At 39.7% G+C, this 22571-nt stretch overlaps 1 protein-coding gene and 1 long non-coding RNA gene across 2 annotated transcripts; one reads left to right on the top strand and one right to left on the bottom strand.

The window, feature by feature from the left end:
- Nucleotides 1-475: 475 nt before the first annotated feature.
- LOC106960942 (protein phosphatase 1H-like) lies at nucleotides 476-21102 on the bottom strand. Its single transcript, XM_015054347.1, has 10 exons — nucleotides 20475-21102; nucleotides 15253-15439; nucleotides 12254-12625; nucleotides 10698-10810; nucleotides 10530-10614; nucleotides 9631-9749; nucleotides 7507-7570; nucleotides 6321-6428; nucleotides 4741-4892; nucleotides 476-4634 (listed from the first exon to the last, which is right to left on the bottom strand). The coding sequence occupies exons 1-10, from the start codon at nucleotides 20708-20710 to the stop codon at nucleotides 4487-4489; spliced, it is 1584 nt and encodes a 527-aa protein (XP_014909833.1). The 5' UTR covers nucleotides 20711-21102; the 3' UTR covers nucleotides 476-4486.
- LOC106960943 (uncharacterized) lies at nucleotides 4899-5998 on the top strand. Its single transcript, XR_001427671.1, has 2 exons — nucleotides 4899-5457; nucleotides 5494-5998. It is a non-coding gene; the product is annotated as an uncharacterized LOC106960943 (long non-coding RNA).
- Nucleotides 21103-22571: the final 1469 nt, after the last annotated feature.

Here is a 22571-nt window from a genome sequence, read left to right as displayed (position 1 = left end):
TAACTCGACATGCTTTACGCCGGAGTCACATTTACCAAATCGTGCTTTCAGAGGAGGAGGAAGCTGGAGCTGAACCAACAACGCTGCTCCACCATCTTTCCAATCACTTAAACCGATAGATGACATTTTAAGTGGATCTTCCTCATGAACTGGAGAAGCTAAATGCCAGGTTACTGGCACAGAGATTATTCCCCCCCTTTCAAATTCAGATGTTTACATACCATTCCTGAAATTACCATGAAACTGTAAAGCTTGGGTCAAACATTTTGAATATCTTTCCTCAAGCTAGCAGCTCTAAGCTAGCAGCAGATAAATCTATAACATAAACGGCATCAGTAATGACTGGCTGTACTGCGAATCCTTTGTGCTTGTTCTTTCTGAGACTGCCTGTAGCTGAAAGCAGGACAGATTTGAGCATTCTGATTGGTAGCTTTGAGTATTCAATTATCTGACTAAGACAAATAGTATTGTTTGACATGGATCTTTATTGTCTTTTTTTTATTCCTGGGTAAGAAACACCAAAGGTAAACATCGCTCGTCTCCATCCGACGTCAAGCTTGTGCGAGGAGACATCAAAATAGTAGTTTATCACTCAATGAGGTCGTGTTCCTTTATAAAATTACATCTCACATTCACATTGAAGTAAGGGTAGCACGATAGTTAGCTAACAACAACCCCCAACTAGGCCTCAAAGTCGATCTTTGCTACAAAAAAAAAATCCCCCTCAGCTTTACAAGTTTTCTAACCTGGTAGTGTTGCGCAGGAAAACAAACAAACATTTGTAGTACAGCAAAAATGACAACAATCAGGTAGATGGAACTGGACTGAAGACTTCATGTACAGCTAGTTGTAAATGACTGCATTCAGAAAACCCAACATAGGTAAATCATAACCGAACCTGAGCCGATGTGCAAAAGTTGGGTGACGATACAAATAAATCGTACTTCACATTCTTCTAAGAAAGGGCCTCAATCACGCTCAGATGATTCAGGGTGTAATATAAACATGTCATTAATTAGCTAACGAGATTTCTTCAATGGACGGTACAAGAGGAGCACAGCACCACATCATCTGCAGGAAACAAAAAACAGCTGCTGCTCTGACATAATGCAGATGGTTTCAGTTATGTTGGGGGGGAAAATGTCCAAGATGGTTAACTTGAGTGCAACAAATATCGGACAGCAGAAGGAGTATGAACTGTTGATTTTAAGTGCATTTATAAGAAATGACAAACTTTTAGTGTATTTCAGAGACATCGATAAATAGTTTAATTTTGATTTACCCAAATCTTAAGGCCGAATGAAGTTAAACTAGCTAAAATAAGCTATGCTAAGACATTTTAATCGAAGCATTTGATTGTTTTATGGTGATAAGGTTTTCAGTTTATTGTTCAGAAACAATACAACTCTGAAAATACACTTCTGAGTTTAAAGCTTTGTTCATTTCAAAGACTATAAAGAGTTTGGCTTAGGCCTTGAATTTTAGGCCCAAACTATGGCAAATTATCTAAAATGAGCTAAGTTAAGCTAAGCTACACTGAGCTATGCAGCCGCTTGCAGAAACTAGTTGCAAGTTTTACACTTGCAACTAATTCAATTTTGAAAATACACTTTGCATCTAAAATCTAACATTTTAGTGCATTTCAAATAAGCTAAGTATTATTTGTTGTTTATTTACTCTTTTTTTTTAGTTAAATAAGAAACTAAACAGTGTTATTCTGCTGTAATATTTAGAGGCAATATTACACCTTGTATCAATGTACTTTTTAACAGATAAGGAACAGGATAAAAAAAGTTTATTTCAAGGTTGCAACCTTCCCCAATCTCAGGGCAAAATGAAGTTAAATTAGCTAAACTAAGCTACATCAAGAGAAATGTAGCTTGTTGAAATTTCAGTCAATGTTTCTGTTTATTGACATTGGGAAACAATAGTACTGATTTAAAGTATATTGATACTTTAACTTTACCAGGGTAACCATCAACAACTTAAAAATCCATCAAAAAGGCCTTTATTTAACTCCTTAACTTTTAGCTGCTAATGCTATTAGCTTTATAGCCTTACTGCTTTCATACGTTTTATTCTCTGCAGATGCTCCAGGCATTCAGATGTATTCACCAATTTTTATTTTTTTCTTAAAATGTTTAATTTAAAGTTTATTTAACTGTTTTAGAAACATTTTTCTATTTTTTTTTAAATAAGCTCCTTTTAAAACTTAGCAATTAGGCATTTCTTTTCTTAATGGATGCTTCTCTTATCTTCTGCTAAACTCTTTAGACTCAGTTCTCTTTTTGAAGTCCAGTAAATAAACTCAAACTGACACAAGCATGCAAATATTGTCTATATTAGGATTGTACAAATCCATAAGCAACTTTTTTATGTCATCCTGTAGCTTTTGCAAGAAATCTCTGGTTGCATCCAAAGCTAATGGAAAGCCAACGGTCTTATAAACATCTTGTTCGGACATTCACAACAGAAATTACGAGATACATTACATAAATAAAAAGCCCATAAAAAAGAAACAGCAAAATTAAACCATTGCACCGTCGCTCATCCCAGGCCTAAAATAAATTACTGCATATACTAAAACTACATCCACACATCGAGATACTTTCAGCCGAGGCAGCGTCGACTTAGAGCTTCTGAAAACATAAAACAGAGCAAAACAGGAAAAAAAAAGAAAAAGCTTTTACTTATTTTAAGAATGATTGTATTTTAGGTTTAGTTATGTTTTACATTCTCCCTGCTGCAGGGAATATTTGCCTCCACGCTTTTCATATCTTGGCTCTTGAGTGCAGCTACACTGGTGCAGACTTCATTCAGTCCAACATGGCGTCTTTGTAGGGATTTATATACCAATGGAAATTTGATGCGACAACTTTTGTTTGGCTTAGACTGGCACGGGAAAAAAAAAAGTGTATTTGAATGACGGATTTTGAAATGTACAAAAACTTCACTTTTTCCCCTTTGCTTTGGTCCTAAGAAGAAATTCTCCAGTCATTTATGAAAGTTTTCATTTGGATGTTTTTAACCAGAGATTCATAGGATTTCTTCTGAACTTTGAATCATTCTAGCGTGTTAAGAAGCTCAGTGTTAACTGGCCTAATAGGACAGACCCAAAGACACGGTATGTATAAATAGATCAGGTATCGGACCGATAATGATTGAACAGCAGACAAAAAAAAAAAAAAAAAAAAGGAAAAAAATCTTTGAAAGACTTTCAGGAAGCATGGAAAGCTACAGCTCTAAATCACTTTGAGAGGTAACAAGAAAATCCGACGCTTAGGAAGGAAAGATACAAAAAAAATGAGGAGTAACAGTTCAGTAGATGTCAGGTTAAAAAAAAGAAATTTCTTTGCAAGACCCTGACTTTGGATCAAAAGTATTCATACACTGTTTTGGTTAATTTTGTATTAAAAAGGAGCTGAAGATGGAAGCTTAGAAATAGAAAAAGGATGGAAGAGTACAAATGCATGCCATGGCAAAACAGAGTAGTGGCAGCAGGATGCTGTGGGGATGCTTTAACCCACACGGGACAGGGAAGTGCTCCTATTAAAAGGCTCAATCCAAGTCCAGACTCAAATCTAGTACAGAAACTGTAGTTAAATTTAAAAAAAAATTTTTTTACTCACCCTGAACACACCACTCCCATGGTAAAACACGGTGGTGGCAGCATCATTGTACCAAACAACAACTTTGTGTTTCGTCTATTAAATAAAATCCCGTCCAAACGCAGAGAAGTTTGTTGTTGCAACATGAAAAAATGGGAAAAAGCTTAAAGTGCTTGGGATACTCTAGCAAAGCGATGAAAAGCAAATAAGAAATATGATTTTAAAAAAGTGCATTGTTAAAAGAACATTAACTCATGTCAGTTAGTGTGCAACACAGTGAAAAGATAAAACCGTAGACAAATCAAATACCAACCAAACTTTATACGAGCCCAGCAGCGTAAACTGTAGAACCAACTTCAGCACAAAATATCCCAAATGCTGGTTCAGCAGGTTTTATCTTCGATCGGGTTACCTTCAACGTTTGTCTTAGGACGCCGTTCGTCAGCAACTGAGCCTTCAAACGCCACATTGTGGCAAAACGGAGAGAAAAAAAAAAAGATAGAAAAGCCGACCTGTCAGCTGCGTCCATGTTCAGACGACGGCGGTATGATTCTTGAAATGAGATCAACCAAACAGGACGGAAGAGAAAGAAAGGGCGAGAAATGTAGGACAAGAAAGAAGTTTTCCTTCCTCCCCTTACTTCAGAAGTCCAGGTGTAGTCGTGTGAATTGCCGCCTTTTAAAACCTTGAAATATCAGTTTCTTCAATTTTAAACCGATTCAGAGAAACGAAACACCGGCAGAGTCTGTTTATGTTTTGTTTTTCGCCTTCATTTTTTTTTTTTTTTAAAAAAAAAGGGAAATAAATAAAATAGGGAATCAGAAGGAGTTGTCACTGTGCAGGACTTATCGATCCGGTTCATGTTTACGGAGACTGGGTCAGGGCTGCCGGTTGCCGTACATTAAGGGGATGATGAAGACGGAGATGTCGTCTCCGGAGCCCAGCCGCTCGTTGGTGATCCTCCAGCCTCTGTCCCTCAGCACGCCCCGCGCTCGCATCACCAGGTCCTGCGCCGCCATCGTGTACCTACGAGCAGAGTTACCATTCGGACTCATGTCCGTGTCGGAGAGCGGACAGAGAGGGGAAAAGGGGAAAAGCCGAAACTGCTTCGGAGGAAGGCGGGAATCCTCACCTGTGCAGGTCGTCGGGGTCGCAGTTGGACAGGAAGGCGCTGACGGCTTCGGCTACCTCCTCGTTGGTCAGGACGTCCCAGAGGCCGTCGGTTCCCATCACCAGGACGTCGTCGGTGCCGTGATTGTGCTGCGTCAGGTTATACACCTTCACCTGCGGAACGCCACACGCCTTCGGTCAGTCCGTGTCTTCGAATGATTTTGGATTTTTTTATTTATTTATTGAAGTAACTTATCGGACGCTGGAAGACTCACTCACTGCTGCCTCAGTCCGCGTCCCCGACGGTTCCCGTCAAATAAATCGAGTTAAAGCGATGTCGTTTTTGTGTGATTGTAATTTGAAAGCCACATTTTAAATCGAACGAGTTGTGCAAGAACTTTTCAATTGTAATTAATGGCCTACTGTTACCCCCCAAAGACATAAAAACAGGGCTCCCACGCATTTGCTAGAGTCCTATTTGTGAAAAAAATGTGAAATATAACTTAAAGGAGTTTGTGTAGAAAGCAAACTTTACATAAACCCCATACTAAGAGGAAAAATGCAAGAAAGGGTGGACAGAAGAAAGAAGAAATTAAATGAGGAATTAAGGGGAGAAGGAAGATGAAAAAGATACAAAGGACAGAAGGAAATAAGTGCACAAAAGAGAGAAGGAAAGAAAGGACACAAAGGAGGGAAGGGATTAAGGAAGAACATGAAAGAAGGAAACAAGAAATTAACTGTGGAAGGGAAGACGGGGAAATAAAGAGAAATAAAGAGAATGAGAACAGAACGATTAAGGAGAAAATTACAAAAGATAATGAGAAAGATATGAAGGAAACACAGACGGGAAGAAGGAATTACTTAAGGAAGAGAAGGAAGGAATAACCCAAGGGAGGGAGGATGGATTGGAGAAAAAGAAAAGACAGATCAATCAGTGGAAGATAAAAATGACATGCTCTAAACTCATGCCAAAAACTAGTAAACTGCATGTTTATTTGTTTGCTTTTATCTCGTTTCTTATACAAACTAACTGCCTGTGTGTCTCCAAAGTGCCCGGTCCCCAACACGCCGCTTCGTTCTGGATGTTTCCATGACTCTAGGAATTGAACGGCGTTATCGCAGCTTCCTGATACAAACAACACACAGGAGGCTTCGCCGAGCGCCGCGTTAGCGAGCAGAGGAGGAGGAGAAGGCAGGAGGTTTGATGTGAACCCGCTGTGAACCCTGGTGATAATGAATTAAAGATCAAGCGCAGAGCTCAGAGAGGGGGAAAAAAAAAACTCTATAAGATGAACTACTTCGGGAGATGAAAGCGCTTTGAATCCAGTGCCAGACGGTTCAGACAGGTGAGTTCAAGTTTTCCGGCGGCAGAGAGATGTGATGAGTGCGGCGCATATGGAGGAGGACGTTATGCCTCCTATACGGCGAGACATGAAATAAATACACAGCTACGCATGAGCAATTGGAGAAAGAGCAGCGTGGACGAGTGAGGAGGGGTGGAAAATCTGATCTCTGGAAGCAGATTCAGCTTCTCAGAAATCTTCTTTTCCTCCCTTTTTGCAATCATTTGGAGTTAAATAACGGAGAGGTGTTCGCTCTGACCTCTGGAATGCAGGACAGGAACGGCTTGATGTAAATGTTGGAGTCATGAACTTTGAGGTCGTAGTCACCGAGCCCCCGGGTCACACCGATGGTCGCCAGGACCCGCGCCTGATGAGCAAAACACGTGAATGGTTGACTTTAGGCGCCCAGATTTATGCCCGATCATGTGAAATGTGAAAGCTCCGGGCATTTAAATATGAAAAATAAAACATGTGCAAGTCTAATATCTGCTTCCGAAGCCCTGGATCGACTCCTCTGTGATGTGCTGACATCATGCTTTTGAAAAGAGCAGCTTTTATTGGAAGTGAGGCAACATTTGCACTGGAGAGGTGACCAAGTTCATGTCTGCGGCGTCTAAAACTCGCCGTTAAAACCTCTTCCTGCGTCAGAAGTTCTGAAACGCAGCCTTGGGTTATTGAATTAAGTGCCAGAACTTTCCAAGATGGAAAATTGTACAATCTTTGAATATGAATCAACTATATTTGAGAGAGAAAAAAATTCTGGTATGATCAAGTTTGGATCATCTAATGTCTGTTTTTATATTTACCCCAATTTATTTAAATTTCAAATCAAACTAGATCATATTTTCTTAACCGCAGCCCTTCTGTGCTTGTTGAATCATTCCTGGTTAAAGTGACTTAAGAGTGATAAAATGTGTGGAGATTAGTATAGAATAGTTTTGACAATAACAGACTTTAAGCAGCTATTAACAGCCCAAGTTTTCAAAACTATATTTTTTATTGGCCTGATGTAATATGCTAATGTTATATGATTTCTTTTCATTAGGTGTTGGCAGAAAATCATCGTGATCAAGAGAAGTAAAGTTGTTAACTTCTTTTGTCTTTTGTCTAATTAATCTATGTGATGGAGTTACTGAAATGCATAAAATTGCAAAAATGGTCACATTTTTTTTTGAATGGATCTGCATCTAAAACATTCGAGAGGAAAGGCAACTGGAAAAGCTGAAATATCCGGTTGCAATGCTACTTGGCTCGGTGCTGGCCGGCGTTTCATAAAAGCAGCGTCAGTGAGGGAGTGGTATGCAAGCCACACTTTCCAGATTTTTACTTATTAACAAAAGGAGGAACTCTGTAGAGAATTTTGCCTCCACCTAACAATTATTACTACCTCGTGCATGTTGGCCGTAAAAACATAAAGGGTAAAAAAACCAGTTCAGACCAGTTACCTTTTTGCCTTCGCCGTAAATAAGAGGAAACTTGAGATCTTCATCCTCAACAGTCTTGTATGCCCTTGAAGATAATAAAAAAGACTTTTAAGTAAAGCATAACCTGCCATCCTTCATTAAGGGAAAGTCAACAAATACACAACAATACGGTTCAAAATTGAATTAATTTAAAGGCAAAGATATAAAGGATGACTTATGTTGTCTGAAATCACACTGACAAGTAGAATTCTGATAATCATTTGAGACTAATTGATATATTGGTTATAAATTAATATAAGTTGACAAAGCTAAGTTATGCTACAAATATAATGATGTAGAGACGTAGCTAACTTATTGTAAAAATGAAGTAAGATGATTAACTAAAAATTAACATCAAACCAATGAGGTCAACTGCACCAAAAGACCAAAATCTACTTTTTAAAATATTAGCAACAGTCCTTTAAACAGATGAACGAGTCATTTAATAAACATCAGCTGGTGAGCTGACAGTATTTGACAAAAAGATAGAAACGCCTTTTTTTTTTTGTTTTGTTTTCAAGCTAATAAAAAAGAGCTAACAGCATCAAGAAATAATATTTACAATATAGGATTTCTGCTATGACTAGTCTTTTAAATAGGAGCTAACTAAAAATTAGCAACACAAACATTTAAAACTAGCGACTAACTTTTACAAAAAAGGGGAAATTTTTGTTCAATTCGGTAAAGACTAAAAACAAAACAAAAATATTTCACTCATGTACAAATGCTAGCAGAACATTGAAGGAAAAAGTAGCATTTGAAGCTTTTCATGCTAGCCCAAAGCTAACCCGCAGCTGTCTGAACACGAGACACCTTCTTTACACACCATTTCATGTTCGTCAGTCCTCTTTTTTTTTTAAATGTGTTCATTTTCTACACATTTTTGAATTGAAAATGAACCAAAATGTCTTGAAAATGTGACTTTAAAATCTGTAAATCTTGTCCAATTTAGCCTAAACAAAACTGATTAGCTCACTTAATACATCACTTTAGACTTTTATTTAGACTTCTATGTTTAGATGAGGAACTTGAAAAAGGATATAAATTACAGGCCTACTAGGGAAAGGTATGTATGAAAAGTTTTACTATGATTTCCAGATTTTTTTAGCATAAATTAATTCCTGCATACAGTTATAGCCTCAAAAAACAAATATTTTGCAATTATCAGACATGCGTCACAAAAACCTTTACTTTGGTTAGTGCAAATATGCTGCTAATGATATTTCCCATGCTCATTTTATACAAAAAATGAATAGATCGTTATATTAGGGATTGCTTTTTTTGGTCAGATTGTCAACAACTACAACAAAGATCAGAGGAATTTACTAAAAATAATACAAATAACACTTAATCCTGTTTCCCTATAAAAAGCTAAACAAAAAACATTTGTTTGCAGAAAAAGACAATACTGAGAACAAGAGGCTGGGAGAGTATGAAGCGTTCAAAGCACCAATTCAAAGAGCAAATCTGAAAAAAAACAACAGACTTAATACTTTGATGTCGGCTTCAAAAACCTCGTAGCCGCCTTGCTGATGTGCTTCAACCGACGAGATCAGATTTGGCACCAAAAGTCAGAGGAAAACATTAACAACTTCAAACGGCTTCACATCCACCCAGAGTTCGCTCTCTCTGTCAGACGGTGCTTCTGTCTGGCCATTAGTCTCTTCGACGCAAGCGGTGAACTTTTCCTGACCTTCCCGCGCCCAAAGCAGCAGATTCTGTCTGTCTCTCTTTTTTGTGTGTTTAAGCAGGAAAGTGTGAAACGCCAGCATCAGCAGTCCTCCCACCCCATCTCGTTCAGCCTCTCGTCACACTCTGAATTGTCTTCCTAGTCTTTAAAATAATCCCCAAGCGTAATCCCGCTCATCTTGCTTTAAACGCATCGGTCTCTGCCGCATGGACCGTATGGAAAGGCATGAGAAAAAGAAAAAAGTCATAACCTGAAAGAACTCCAGTCTGTTCTATGGGGGTGATGCAAATCTTAGCCCAAACATGCAACACTTGCACTGCTCAGAGTTTACTCCTCATTACAGCAAGGAGCTAGCTTGAAAATGGCAGCACTCTGCAGAGCCTTGTGGAAGCTGCTCTGCGACGGAGGAAACTCACCACCCGTTCATGGTGAAATCCCTGTAGAGCATCCTCTTGCCCACCTCCTTCCTCTGAACTCTGCGGGGGAATTCCAGGTGCGTGAACTCGTTCCCCAACAGCTGGGGCTGCATGTAGCCCTGCGGGACGGACAATGAGTCAGTCAGAGAAGCTTCATCTGCCCTTTTATGCAACTCAGATTTTCTCTCTTAAACTTTTTCCACATTTTGTCGACCACAAAGTATTTTATGTGGCAGACTAACAAAAAAAAGTGCAAAAAAATTCCTGAAAGTTTCTGAAAAGCACGGTGTGCATTTCTTAACCCGCGTCTCCCCCGATGCCCCTAAATAAAACCCAGAAAAGAATAATACAACAGGTGAACCTTTATTCCCAAGGTGGGAAATGTGGATGTTGCAGAAGACATAAAAAAATGCTCACACAAAAATTATAAACAAAATTAATAAAAATCAATATATGCATAATATGCCGAAAATGTAATTTCTGCTTATGTTACATTTAAAATAATTTAACACTACAAGGTTGGGCAAAAAAAGTAAACAGAGGTCTCACTAAATCCACTGTGAGACATGGTGGTGGCAGGATCATGCTTTGGAATTTTTTATATATAAGAAGAACCTTAAAAGTGTAGTATGGATATATATACATTTACTCTGATGCCCCAAAATAAAATCCAGGCTAACCATCTGGAAATTTCAGGAGAAAACATACGAGACATTTTCCTTCCCCTTTACAAATATTGCACTACTTCCCCCATAAAATACATTAAACGTTTGTGATTGCAATGCGACAATGTGTGGAAACGGTGAAGGGTTGTGGACACACTGAATTTACCAAGCATAACAAAATATTCCATGTGTTCTGAAAAGAAGAATAAAGTAAAAAAAACAAAACTGTCCAACCAGGAACTGGAGTCGCTGCCGTTCTGACTCTGGCGTGAACTCCGTCGACATGGAAACGATCTCGTTGTCTCTAATGATGATGGCCCTGCAGGACGTGGCGTGGAAGTTTTGCGATGAGAAACGACAGAAGAAAATCACAGAGGCTCTGACTTCACATCTGAGACGTACCTGCTGTCGCCTGCGTTCCCGACGTACAGCTTCCCCAGGAGGTAAACCACGGTGAGCGCCGTGCATCCGCCGCTGATGCTGTACACTTGTTTCTCCCTCTCGATCTGGGCGTCCTGAGGAAAAGGAAACCAGCAGACGGTTTGATGACACACAGCGTATGAAGACAAACAGAAATTTTCCAACGTCCACCCAAGCTCATGTAGACAACAGAGGGAAACACATTTTTATTTTTGCCAGAATAAACCTAATAATTGATTCAAAATGTCCTGGAGTTTGCTGCCACAAAGTTCCCAGAATCATCTTTTGTTTCACAATAGATCCAACAGATGAGTCTGTTGCTAAAAATTACTACATGTAACCAAATTAGTTAAAGTGACATGCCAGGACAGAAAAGCTTTTTCCTCTGTATAATATTGTCAAATTTATGAGTGGCAATTTTCTTCAACAGCAACATAAATAATTCAGATATTATACTTTATAAAGGCTCCCATTTTAAATATAAGAGCTTCTTTTCACTGTAAGAATAGGAGAAACGGGGATTAGCTTACAAGAAGCTTCATGTCGATTTTGTTTTCTGAGCAGCAGCTTGCGAAGCCAACTACTGCCATCTAGTGGACAAACAGCAGAAATGCACCCCAACGTCTTAAAAAAAACAAAAAAAAAAAAAACAAAAAAAACTGAAAACGAAACTCTCTAATTGTTGTTTTAATGAGAAAATAAATATTTGAAACGTCTGGAAAGTCCCTTCTCCATGGGAAGAAAAGTGAGTGGCACAGTACCAGTAATGGAAACATGAGACAACTCATGTTTGGGGTTTGCTTCTTACTCATAATTTTGAATACCATCACAAATAAAGATTGGTATCAAAATTTCCAGCAAGGCTAACTTTTCCCAAAACCCGGGAATGTTGATGTGAATTTTCTCGTTTGATAGCACAATGCGTCACAAAACAAAACAAATACTACAATATCAAAAGCCGCAGGGGCCATTCTCAAGAAGAGAGGAGAAACATGAAAAAGTCAACATACTGACTTTTCAGATGACTAGGAAAACAGGAAGGGGTCACCGGAGTTCAGGGCTTTGAGATGGATTAAAAAAGATAAAACCGTTAAGATGAAGAATTATCGGTCAAAACTGTAAAGGAACAGGCAAAATCAAACTTTTAATTTTCTTTTCGAAACTGCAAAAGGAGCTTTAATTCAAGTTAGGGAGCGGTATTTATCATATCGCTGATCATCTAAATACATTTTTTAGAAGGTTTTGATTCAGTGTTGTCACAATAAAGTCCAATTACTGATGCTGAAAATCCCTAAAACTCTCCGTATTGTCGGAGATTATAATTTTTTACTATTTTTCTAAACTTTGTGTTTACATTTGTGTTCGTGTGACTATCATTGCTGTTCCATGCAATCACAGCCATACGGTTACTAAAACAACAGTAATAAACAGTTTGTATCATCGCTTTTTATCGACGATAATACCGTGATAAAACTTAAAGTCCATATTTCCAATAGAGTTCCCTGAATGCCTCCTAAGCCTCGTACTCCATCACACACCATCTCCTTGAAGGCGTTCTCTATCGCTCCGATCACCAGGCTCTCGTGTTGGACCCTCTTCTCCATGTAGAAGCGTGGCGGAGGCGGGGTGCTGCTCGGCGAGCTCGGGGCGCCGGCGGCCCCCCGCAGCGAGGCGGCCCGCGTCAGGACGCGGTGCGGCCCCGGGGGGTTTCCCTGCAGGTAGGGGCTGCTGTCGGGCTCCTCGCCCAGCACGGTGGGGGGCGGCGAGTGGAAGTTGCGCAGGATCTTGATGACGGCTTGAAGCTGGCAGGCGATGTGGTGCTGCAGCAGGCGGGAGGCGACGACCGCCGCGCCTGAGCCGGCGTGACCGTCGAACAAAGCCCAGTAGTGGAAAACCAGCCCTTCGCTCTCCTGCAGATGAAACATGGACATGTAAAACATTTTTTGTGGTGGAAGCCTAAAAAAATAACTCACCATTCCTATAATGACATAATGACAGTGGAGAAACTGAGAACATGAAAGGCCAGGCACTTATCGTATTGTATCGTTTACATTTCATAGGAATTTTGAATTATTGTTGCCACAAGAATTTCCAATTAACTATGTTTCAAACTCCACTAAACTGTCCCTATTGTGGCTAGCTTTGCTATTTTCCCTGCTGTTTGTTCAATGAGAGCATCAATAAACACCAATACATTTTAAAACAAAGGTATCTTATGGTTATATCTAAATATTACAGCCTACGTTTCAAGCCAGCTACAAACTTTTCCATGATGAAGGAGCTGGCAGAGAAAATGTAACAAGATCATGTGCAAAACTCAGAGAATAACACCAAAACTCTCGCAAAAGGGTGATGAAAAGGGCGGTCCTACTAAACACTGATTTATAAACGATCATAACCGTTTTATGATTTATTATTTAAAAAATGTTGAAAACATTGCCTCATTTCTCTTCCACCTCAAAATTCAGCCCCGTTTGAAACCACAGCAAAATACAAAGCAGTCTGTGATTGTGAAGTGACAAGCAATGTTTCCAACACACTTTCAGCAGGTAAATGGGACAAAATCATACCAGTACACGTGGGCATGTATATTTATATGTATTAATATTTTGATTATAAGATTATACATTCGTGCAAAAGAAAAAGAGCAGCATAAATCATCAGCTGGATCCATTTCCTCCAACAATGACTCTGAAGCAGCAAGTTTTGCTGTAGATGTTGGAAGGAATGCAATGATGTGCATTGCACCTTTACGCAGAATTCCTCTCGCCAAATCTCCCTATAAGGTCATCGTTAGCAGCATTGGAGGAGGTTGTAAATGATGACTAACGCTGGCTGGCTGGCTGTGCATGGAGACCTGCCATGACTCATGCATTCCAGCATTGGGGGAGCCGGTGTGGTCAAACCTCCATGTAGGAGCCGTCATCATTTCTGCTCAGCGTTATCGGGCCGTCACAGAATGGAGGCCCGTTTATTTTTCTGTCTGTGATTTCAGGGGTGAAGCAGGGCATAGATGTTAGTGTTTCATCTCTGTTTGGATGAATCCTTGACTCCCACCTCTCTGTTATTCCTATTACAAAGCACAAAGTGGGATTCGGGAAAAGCCACTAATTCGTCACAGTTCGGTTGACCGAATATCTGGAGAAAGTCAACGAACTCAGGCGCCTGCATTCCAACTCTGTTAGACTGGTTAAATGATATCTAAGCTTTTAAGCGTTATGACTAAAATATGATGATTAATTTATGTGATAAAAACATTTTTTTTAGAATATCAGACTTTACTGTATTGTTGCACTTTGCTCGATTTTCAAAAACTGCAACTATGTTCGTGTCATCTGACTCGCGCTGCGCACTTTTACTCCCTACAGCAGATGTCTGTGAGTGAGGGATTTACAGTACTCTGTCAACTTCTTCTGTAGGTATTGGAACTGCACTGGAATGAGTTAAGAACTGGATTATCAACAAGTCACATCAAAACAGAGAGTAAACACGCTAACGTTAGCCTAGCATTTTAGCAAGACATCGTTAGCAGGAGGAAGAGTTCATTGAACATCTTGCGTTGAGACAGATAGGTGGCATTTTAGGTGATTTATCGCCGGAAGCAAGTACAACTTTTTATAAGGCACTTTTCACAGACAATGTCACAATGCACTGTGCAACACTAATCAAAGTTATACAAAGTATTTGGTTAAAAGCTGACCCACATAATCAGGAGGATACAACAGAGATATAACAGGACATCATCGGCGTTGATGTGATAAGAAATGTCACAGTAAGATTGAATAATTCTAGCAGGTTGAGGAATATTGAAAAAAAATAGGCCAATACCCTGCCTGCCTAGGTGGGCCCAATATGGGGGAAAGGTAGGCAGACATATGGGTCCCATATGGGTTTGTCCGCGGGTTCCACGGTGGCCCCACATGGGTTTGCCCATTTAGGGGCCATGTAGGGCCACAGCCTACATGGGCCTACATGTAGGCTGTGGCCTACATGTAGGCTGTGGCCCCATGTAGGGCCACAGCCTACATGGCTGTAGGCTTTGGCCCTACATGGCCCCTAAATGGGCAAACCCATGTGGGGCCACCGTGGAACCCGCGGACAAACCCATATGGGAGAGGAGCAGAGCAATACAGTATCTTAGAGCAATGAAAATATTAAAGTCAATCATGACGAAATCAGTGTAACTTCAAGACACTTTTGAGAATTTAAGTGATAGTTATTTAAGGCACTATCACTTAGTGCCTTAAGTGACACTAAGGCACTTAAGGCCTTAGTGCCTTAAGATTTGGTAATCTTTAAGATACCAAAGAAATATCTCAACCACCTTTGAAATACTCGCTAACTCAGTCATTCTGCTTACAGATCTGTTTGAGGCCACATTAAAGGTGCATTTCATGCATCACTAGATGCTTTTTCAATCAATAACGTGGCGTCATGTTAAGTGCCTATAATAATAAACAAGGGAAGCACATTACAGTGGTATCCGTCTGTCTTTTTTGAAAGAGAACTACATGTTTGTTTGCCTCCATGTTCCTACCTCGCCCATCATGTGTTCCACGCGGAGCCCCAGGGCCTCGCCGTTGGGGAGCGAGTTGCGTCTCTTGGCCGTCGGGGTCTTGCTGGGCGTGGAAGGGGGACAGTAGCTCATCGGCCTCCTTCTGGCCACCACCACCTCGCAGCAGGCCTGGTCCTCGTTCAGCGCACTCTTACCAGCATTGATCACCCTGGGAAAAAAAAAAGAAAAAGGGGCATAATGTAGAGAGCTCAGGCAATGTTTAACTGCAGGCTTGCCCTCCGCTCTTTCAGAAGGAGTTTGGAACATATTTTAGTATCCGAGTTTGCGTCACAGATCCCATGTGGCTGTTTTATGGCTCACTGCAAGGTCACAGCAATTACAACCTCTACATTTATCAGAAGCAGCTGCCTCTGCAATTTTAGGTTTACAATTTAGATCAAACTGTTAGTTTGTGCTGCTGCTTTGACTAGATAGCTCTTCCTCATCGCTACTGCTGAAGCGGCATGCAGCATTTTCACCTGCAGAACTGGAAATATTTTTGTGTCTTGCTTAGATTAATATGTCTAATATTTGGAACTACATGGCTGTGACTGACCCTGTCGCAATAACCAATTAATTGCATGATCAATTAAAACGAGGTCAATTTCCATCCTGATGATAATAGTTTTTGAAGGGCAATTTTGTTTACAGACTTCCTAATCAATTTCATTTATGGTTTCACTTGTTTCCTTTTGTTTATTGTGTTTGGTCTTTTTTTTTAAGTTATTTAAAATATCTTCCAGTTTCTGTGTTAAATGTTCTGTACAAAATGTCGTGTTTATTCATCTTTCAGAGGGCAAACTTGGATTATTGTGCTATTATTAACATATTACTTGAAAATGGTCTTAAAACAACAATGTTACAGTTTATCGCAATAATTTCTGGGACAATTTATCATTCAGCAAAATTTGTCACTGTGACTGTGGCCAGCCTCCTGATTCTCTGCGTCAGCTTTTAACCAAATACTTTGTATAGCTTTGATGCACTTTGTTTAACTAGATATGATTTGCTTATCTGATAATGTGTCTTATGGGAGGAAATGAAGCACATTGTGTGCCTGACTGTAACAAAGTAGTTAAATATACCTTAGCCTAATTATTCAGAACATAGATTAGAGTGCGCTCCTGTTGGAGGCACTTCAGGCACTTAGCTTGCTGATATTAGCGAATCTTCATCGGCACAGACAGAGCATCTGCATAGTGTAACATGACACTAAATATTATTATCAGTTAACTTATCACAATGAGTTATATGCCGTACTTTACACTAAGTACACTTATTCTCTCTAGGATTATAATACACTGGGGGAAACCCTGCAAGAAAAAAGGCAAAAGGCTATACAACAAGACTTAAAAAATAGATATTTAGTTGAAAGGTACAGAAAACACAGTGTTCTAAGTGTTACATTGCAAAGCATTCGTATAATACACCCTGCATAAATTTGTTTTAGCTACCCTCTCAATGTCAGTAAACTTGTTGAAAAGCTGCTCAAAATAGCCAGTTTAATTAGGCTCAAGAAAACAGTGGGGGAAAAAAAGAAAAAAGGAAGGCCGGTGTGTCTGACAGACGTATCTGGAGGCTGTTGTCAAAGTGTGATTGTGTGAAATTGGCAGGTCTATTAATAGACTCAAACTCTGGGCTGTTTTCTGCTCGGCGGCGTCCATGTCTGCTCCTCAACCCCAAAGATCTGTTAGCTTTAGATAGAAGCAGAGATAACAGGAGGCAGAGGGCATGGAAACCAGTATCACTTGATCAATTTAATTCTAATGTTTAACAGTTTTTCATTCATAGATTGTCTATTTTTACATAATTAAAGGAGTTGTAACTTGGTGGTGAAGATGGTTGCTGTGTTTCTTGTGTGGCTGTATAAAAAATGTTGCCAACAATTTAAAGTGGGCGTGGCTACTGCTCTGAAGTACGTTCTGTTGATAAAACCGGTGGCCTATCGCTCTTATGGATGCAATATTTAGCGCCATAATAAAATCCCCCTTGGTGTTTTGTCAAACTTTTTAATTATCGTAGTAATTTGTTGTGTCACTAAGAGCATAAAAGCCTTCAGATATGAGAAACTGAACACAATGACTGAGCTTGGCTGTCAAAACAATATTAGACCAGGCCTTCTGACGTCTATCCTATTATCTGCTGCACACACTTTGCACGTCTAAACACTGAGTGCAAAAAGGCTCTTCCGATATAGGCCGATGGTATATTATCTCAGCTGTGTTGCACTGAGGCTGCAGCTGGTGCCACTGTTTGCATTGGAAGTGCTCCCACAACTCATTTTGTCCCGACTCCAATATTTGCAGAAAGAATGACTTCAATGCTCTGCCAATCAAATTTTTGCTTTCCTCCCATTTTCTGCACTATTGCAAGGCTTGTCATGCCTTTTTTATTTTTTTTAAGCATAAGATTCTGTGCCAGAGATCAGACGCTAAGATGTAAAAGTTATTTTAGGCAAACCAGTAGGCTGTAAGATACAAAGACAATAAATACAGACCTTAAGAAATTAGGACATGCAGCCAAAGTATGTATGATTTTTCTAAAGTAGTAGCAGAACTAAACAATAACAGATTAGAAAAAAAATATTTTAATATATGCTTCTGGGAAATAATAATAATAAAAAAAACTTAATTAGCGAAACAATCTTAATTTATGCTGTTTAAACTGGTTAAATTCACTTCAATAAAAAATAGGGTTCCACTGCACCAGGTAGTGAGCAATATACCATTTCCCTCAAATGTACACTGTGTGATAGCATTATAAAGCAGCTTCTCCTGAGAACAACTTAAGTTCAGATGAGACGCCGACTTTTAACTTCTTTGTATTTTATTATCAGCTGGAAGGATATTAAAGTCCAATCTGCCTCCAGAGGCAAAATGGCTCCTGTAATGAGAAGAAAAGGGGGTTTAATTACAGATAAACGCTGATCTGAGCTGAACTCATTACCTCCAACAATCCGCTCGAGACCCTCCGTCTCTTTTCTGAGGATTACGGCGAGATGAGCGTGCGATAAATTAAAAGAACAGACGGAAAGAGGCTTGGTATTTTAGCATCCAGTAATTTAGGTTATTTCTCAAAGTTAGCAAACTTTGTTGCGTCATGCTACAAAAACATTCTTTTAATAGTTGGAAATTACTCCCCATGCTGTTAAAAGTAAGTGCAGGTCAGGAGTTGGCAGCGTTTTGTCCCCCAAGACTCGAGGTGTTCAAGAACAGTGTTTAAGACAAATTTGAAATTAGAGTTCACTACAATAATTTTCTACCTCTTTTTCCTTTTCTTTTTTAAACCACATGGCCATAGTTAATACATAAATTACTTATAACACCAAAATTTATGAAGAAATGCCTTCAAAAATTTGGATTTTTTTTTATAGCTTCCTGCTGCAGGTAGTTGCAAACCGTTGGAGAAGTTGGACAGGCCAAAACAAAATGAGCATAGCAGTGAACTAGAAGAAAAGTGACAAATGTTAAATAAATGTGAATTCATTTGTGGTGTGCACACAAAATAGAGTGGAGAAATTCTCACGTCTGTGGAGGTTTGCAGCTCCTCCAGAGTTACCATGGGGCAACTGATTAATAGTAGATTTTCTTCCTGGATTGCTCTAAATGTAGCTCAGTTTAACTTCTCGTTAAGCCTGACGTGTTTAAGTGTCTCTGCTTACAAGCATCATCACGTTTGGAAAGTTATATTTTGGCCTCATCTTCTTTATACGTTTTCATATTTCTCATGCTTTCGTCTTGCCGCTGCTCCATGTAGGCTGTATTTATACATAGCTATCGTATCGTGATATCGTATCGCATCACTGTTTACATTTTCGGATATTACTGAACAGATTTAGGGATATATCCGAACAAAAGGAATTGAATAATGATGCTCACACACACCACACCTAACAGATGTTTCATTTGTGCAAAAAAAAAAAAATTGCATCTCACTTTTGTAAATGCACAAATCATGCTGGTAGAAAATGTTTTTTTTGTTTTGTTTTGTTTAAATCAATGCAGGTCAGACTCAGAGTTTAGGTAGGTACCAGCAGTCTTTTTTATTTTTTAGTACTCTGAATGTTAAGTGCATTACCAGAAAAAAGCAGAGAAAATTTCAGCCCATTATGTCTAATGGTTTTTGAGATTTTGGGTGGTATGTGTATCTTGGAACAAACCCACCGTTGAAAAGAAAAAGAGTGGGTTTTTGAAAGCCGATCACTCAAAAATTAAATCAATTTGAAAATCATCTGTAATGACATTCTTTAAATATAAAGAAATAAATTTGCAAAACAAATGCACACTATAAATAGCTTACTTTTAAAGTTAATGGGTTTTTTTTTTAAATATGTCATTTTGAAAAATAAAGGCATGGCATTTTTGGGATACCATATTAAAAAATATATGATGAAACCAAGACCCAAATTTTCCCCAGCCTGCTTTGTGGTCTTAACAAGCTATTTTTTTTGTAGGAGTCTGGGACTGTCAAAGACTTATTAGGCTGCAAAAACGCTTCCAAAGCCAAAAACAATAAAAAATAGACAAAACAGAGTATTTTTTGACCACTCCCTAAATTTGTATTTTTAATAGGATATCAATAAAACCATAACTACCAGAATATTCAATAATTTTACTGAACTCCAATCCATAACAGCACAGATTTCTGGGGAATGTAGGCAAAGGAAAGGTTTTAGACCCCAACCTCTATGCAAGGTTGGTGACATCAACTACCTCACTCACTCTTTAGTTACCATAGCAGCAGCCTGCTGAGTAAGGCAGCAGTAATAACTGCTTAAAAATAAAATCAACGTTGTCGAGTGAAAACTGGATTAAACAGAAAGGGTCACGTCACAAGTGTGGCAGTATATCGGACATTTAAAATAACAAATAATCATTATTGATATCAGCTGATATGAAAGGGTTATGTCCCGATTGTACGTTTTTTTTTCCAGCCATATCGTCCAACCCAAGCTGATGTTTGCAGGAGAAAAAGTATCACCAATCTGCACGTGAAAACCCAGCATGTGCTGGGAGGACTGTGGTCCTCTGGATGCGCTGCACCCAGCCAAAGGCTGCGTGGATGTGGGTCACAACAGGTGCAGCCCGACCCCCTGCAGCTTTACGTTCCGCTGGGGCCTGCAACAGCCAGTGCACAGCTTATATATTCAGTAAGGTTCGCACAAAGAACATGGGAGCTGCTTTGAGGTCAGCTGCATTACTTACTCAGCGTATCCGGTGGCCCACGGTAATCTCCTGGTTTCCTTCAGGATGAGGATGGGCCGGGCTATGTGGTCCGCGGAGCACTCGATTTCATCCGCGGAGAGTCCCAGGAACTCAGGTCTCATATAGGGGAATTTCAGCGGCAAATCCGAAGACGAATTCCCGCCCCCACCGGAGCTTCCCCCGGTCATAATCCCACCCATGAACCCGGCCACGGCCGTCTTGACCCGGGTGAGCATGTTGTTGTTGCCGCCGCCTCCGCCGCCGCCACCACCGCCGCGCCGCGACGCTGTGTCCGTTGGCCGGTGCGCGGCGCCGCGGCTCCCTTTCCCCGGATTCCCCCCCAGCTCGTCCGCGCTGCTGCTCGACGACAGGGCTCGAAAGGAAGCGGTGGCTGCTGGGGGGATGAGGATGAGGAGGAGATGGAGGAAGCTCCTGTGGTAGTTAAGGTCTCATGGATTCAGAGCAGACAACAATCAGCCGCGACCGGGCAGGGCGATGATAATAATAACAACAATAACAGCGACGCTGCTGCTGGTACACCTCCATAAAGAGTCATTGATAACGGCGTGAACGCGGAAATACGGTGGGAGATTAAGGGGTCACGTGACGCATCCATGGATGAGCACTGCAAAAAAAAACAAACAAAAAAAAAAACAGCCTGCACCACGTATAAGCTGCAAGCGTTAGTGTTTTACTGCAAAAAACGCACTATATAACCCACATTTTCACTTAAAATTTGATTTAATTATTCATAACAAATCAAAAAAAGCCCTCTTCAGTAGTTGACAATGATAATAAATCCTATTATTTATATTGCCCCCACAGCAGTGGGATTTAAAACCGTGTTGAATCCTCTCTGTGGTTAGGCTTACAGGCTATTTTTTGCAGTGCAGAGTGAGCAGCTTAAGGAACTTGACAGAAGGTCAAAGGTAAATCAATCCCTAACAGCAAGAGATCTGAGACCAGTGGCATTGTAAATATCTGAATTTCTGAGCATTATGGAAACTGCTGCCACTCATTGAGGGATCAAAAAAATGGTGGCTGTTCACATCACAAATACATGTAAAAAGGATTTTATAAGGCCAGTATAAAACAGCGTGCAATTGTTAATTGATGTAACAGAGGTTATAGCAATATTTTCCTTTAGAATCCGTTTTTAAATATGACTTTTAGATATTTATGGCAGTTTTGATGTCATTGTGGACATTTGTGTACAAGACATTGCACTGATTTAGTTAGGTTAAAAATTACTGGTGTATATTTATATATATAAAAATGGCGAGAATTAAAATGCTGCCAGTAATTATCAGATTTTTTTTTCAGCATAAAGCAGGCAAGCTTTATGCAAGCTTGTTGAAAGGCCAACAAACAGATGAGATACAAGTTTTTTTTTCTAGTTCTTGGGTGTCCCTCCTCTTTCTATTGCTGCCCTGGGCAACTGCCCATATAGCCCATATCAAGAACTGCTACCAGTGATTATTAAAGTCAGCTCACACTTTGGGTGGATCCAAGCGACTTAAAAGCAAACATCCATTTGTCAGAGTGATCAGAGCCACAATTTAAAACATCTACTTAGAAAATTTCTGTTCGAAATTTAGACTTAGGATCTTATATACCATAAATACTGAGAAAAGTGAGCATTTTAATTCAATTCCCACGTTAGCTTTGGGAATAGAAGCAAAAGACAACCCATTAAGATCCGCCATATGAACTCCTTCATTAATAGTTAACTTTAATGCAACTGCTTTCAAAAATATTATTTTTTAAGTCAATATATAACAATTGTAAAAGATTCAGTGGTTTAAAAAAAACTTTACATTTATGAATACTGTATATTCCATACATCTGTACTTTTTGGAGCGGCACACTTCCTGCAGTACTCTCTAATTCCTCTAGAGTGCGCTCTAATATCAAGGTGCAGAGGGAAATTCAATATTAACCTCTCAGGGACAGTCTAGGGGTTTTCACAGCGTGTTTCCAGTAAATGTTTCAAACTCTTCTGTGAAACTCTACAATAAAGAGGTCTTCCCTCAATGCTCGAGTCCATCTGCTATGTTGTCTCAACAATTTATCTCAAGTATCTGGCTCTGAGCCAAA

This window comes from Poecilia latipinna, unplaced genomic scaffold, assembly GCF_001443285.1.
Source record: "Poecilia latipinna isolate Pla-1442-1.1 unplaced genomic scaffold, P_latipinna-1.0 Scaffold1245, whole genome shotgun sequence".
NCBI lineage: Eukaryota > Metazoa > Chordata > Actinopteri > Cyprinodontiformes > Poeciliidae > Poecilia > Poecilia latipinna.
The sequence above is the reverse complement of the archived record's forward strand: the minus strand, read 5'-3'. Positions and strand labels throughout refer to the sequence as shown.

Bases quoted from the DNA above. Each gene is read 5' to 3' on its own strand.
- LOC106960942 (XM_015054347.1), bottom strand. From the start codon at position 20,710: ATGCTCACCCGGGTCAAGACGGCCGTGGCCGGGTTCATGGGTGGGATT. The intron at 12,626-15,252 runs GTAGGAACATGG...TTTCATCTGCAG, and splicing joins TGGAACACATGATGGGCGAG to GAGAGCGAAGGGCTGGTTTT. The intron at 10,811-12,253 runs GTGTGTGATGGA...CCTTTTCCTCAG, and splicing joins AGAACGCCTTCAAGGAGATG to GACGCCCAGATCGAGAGGGA.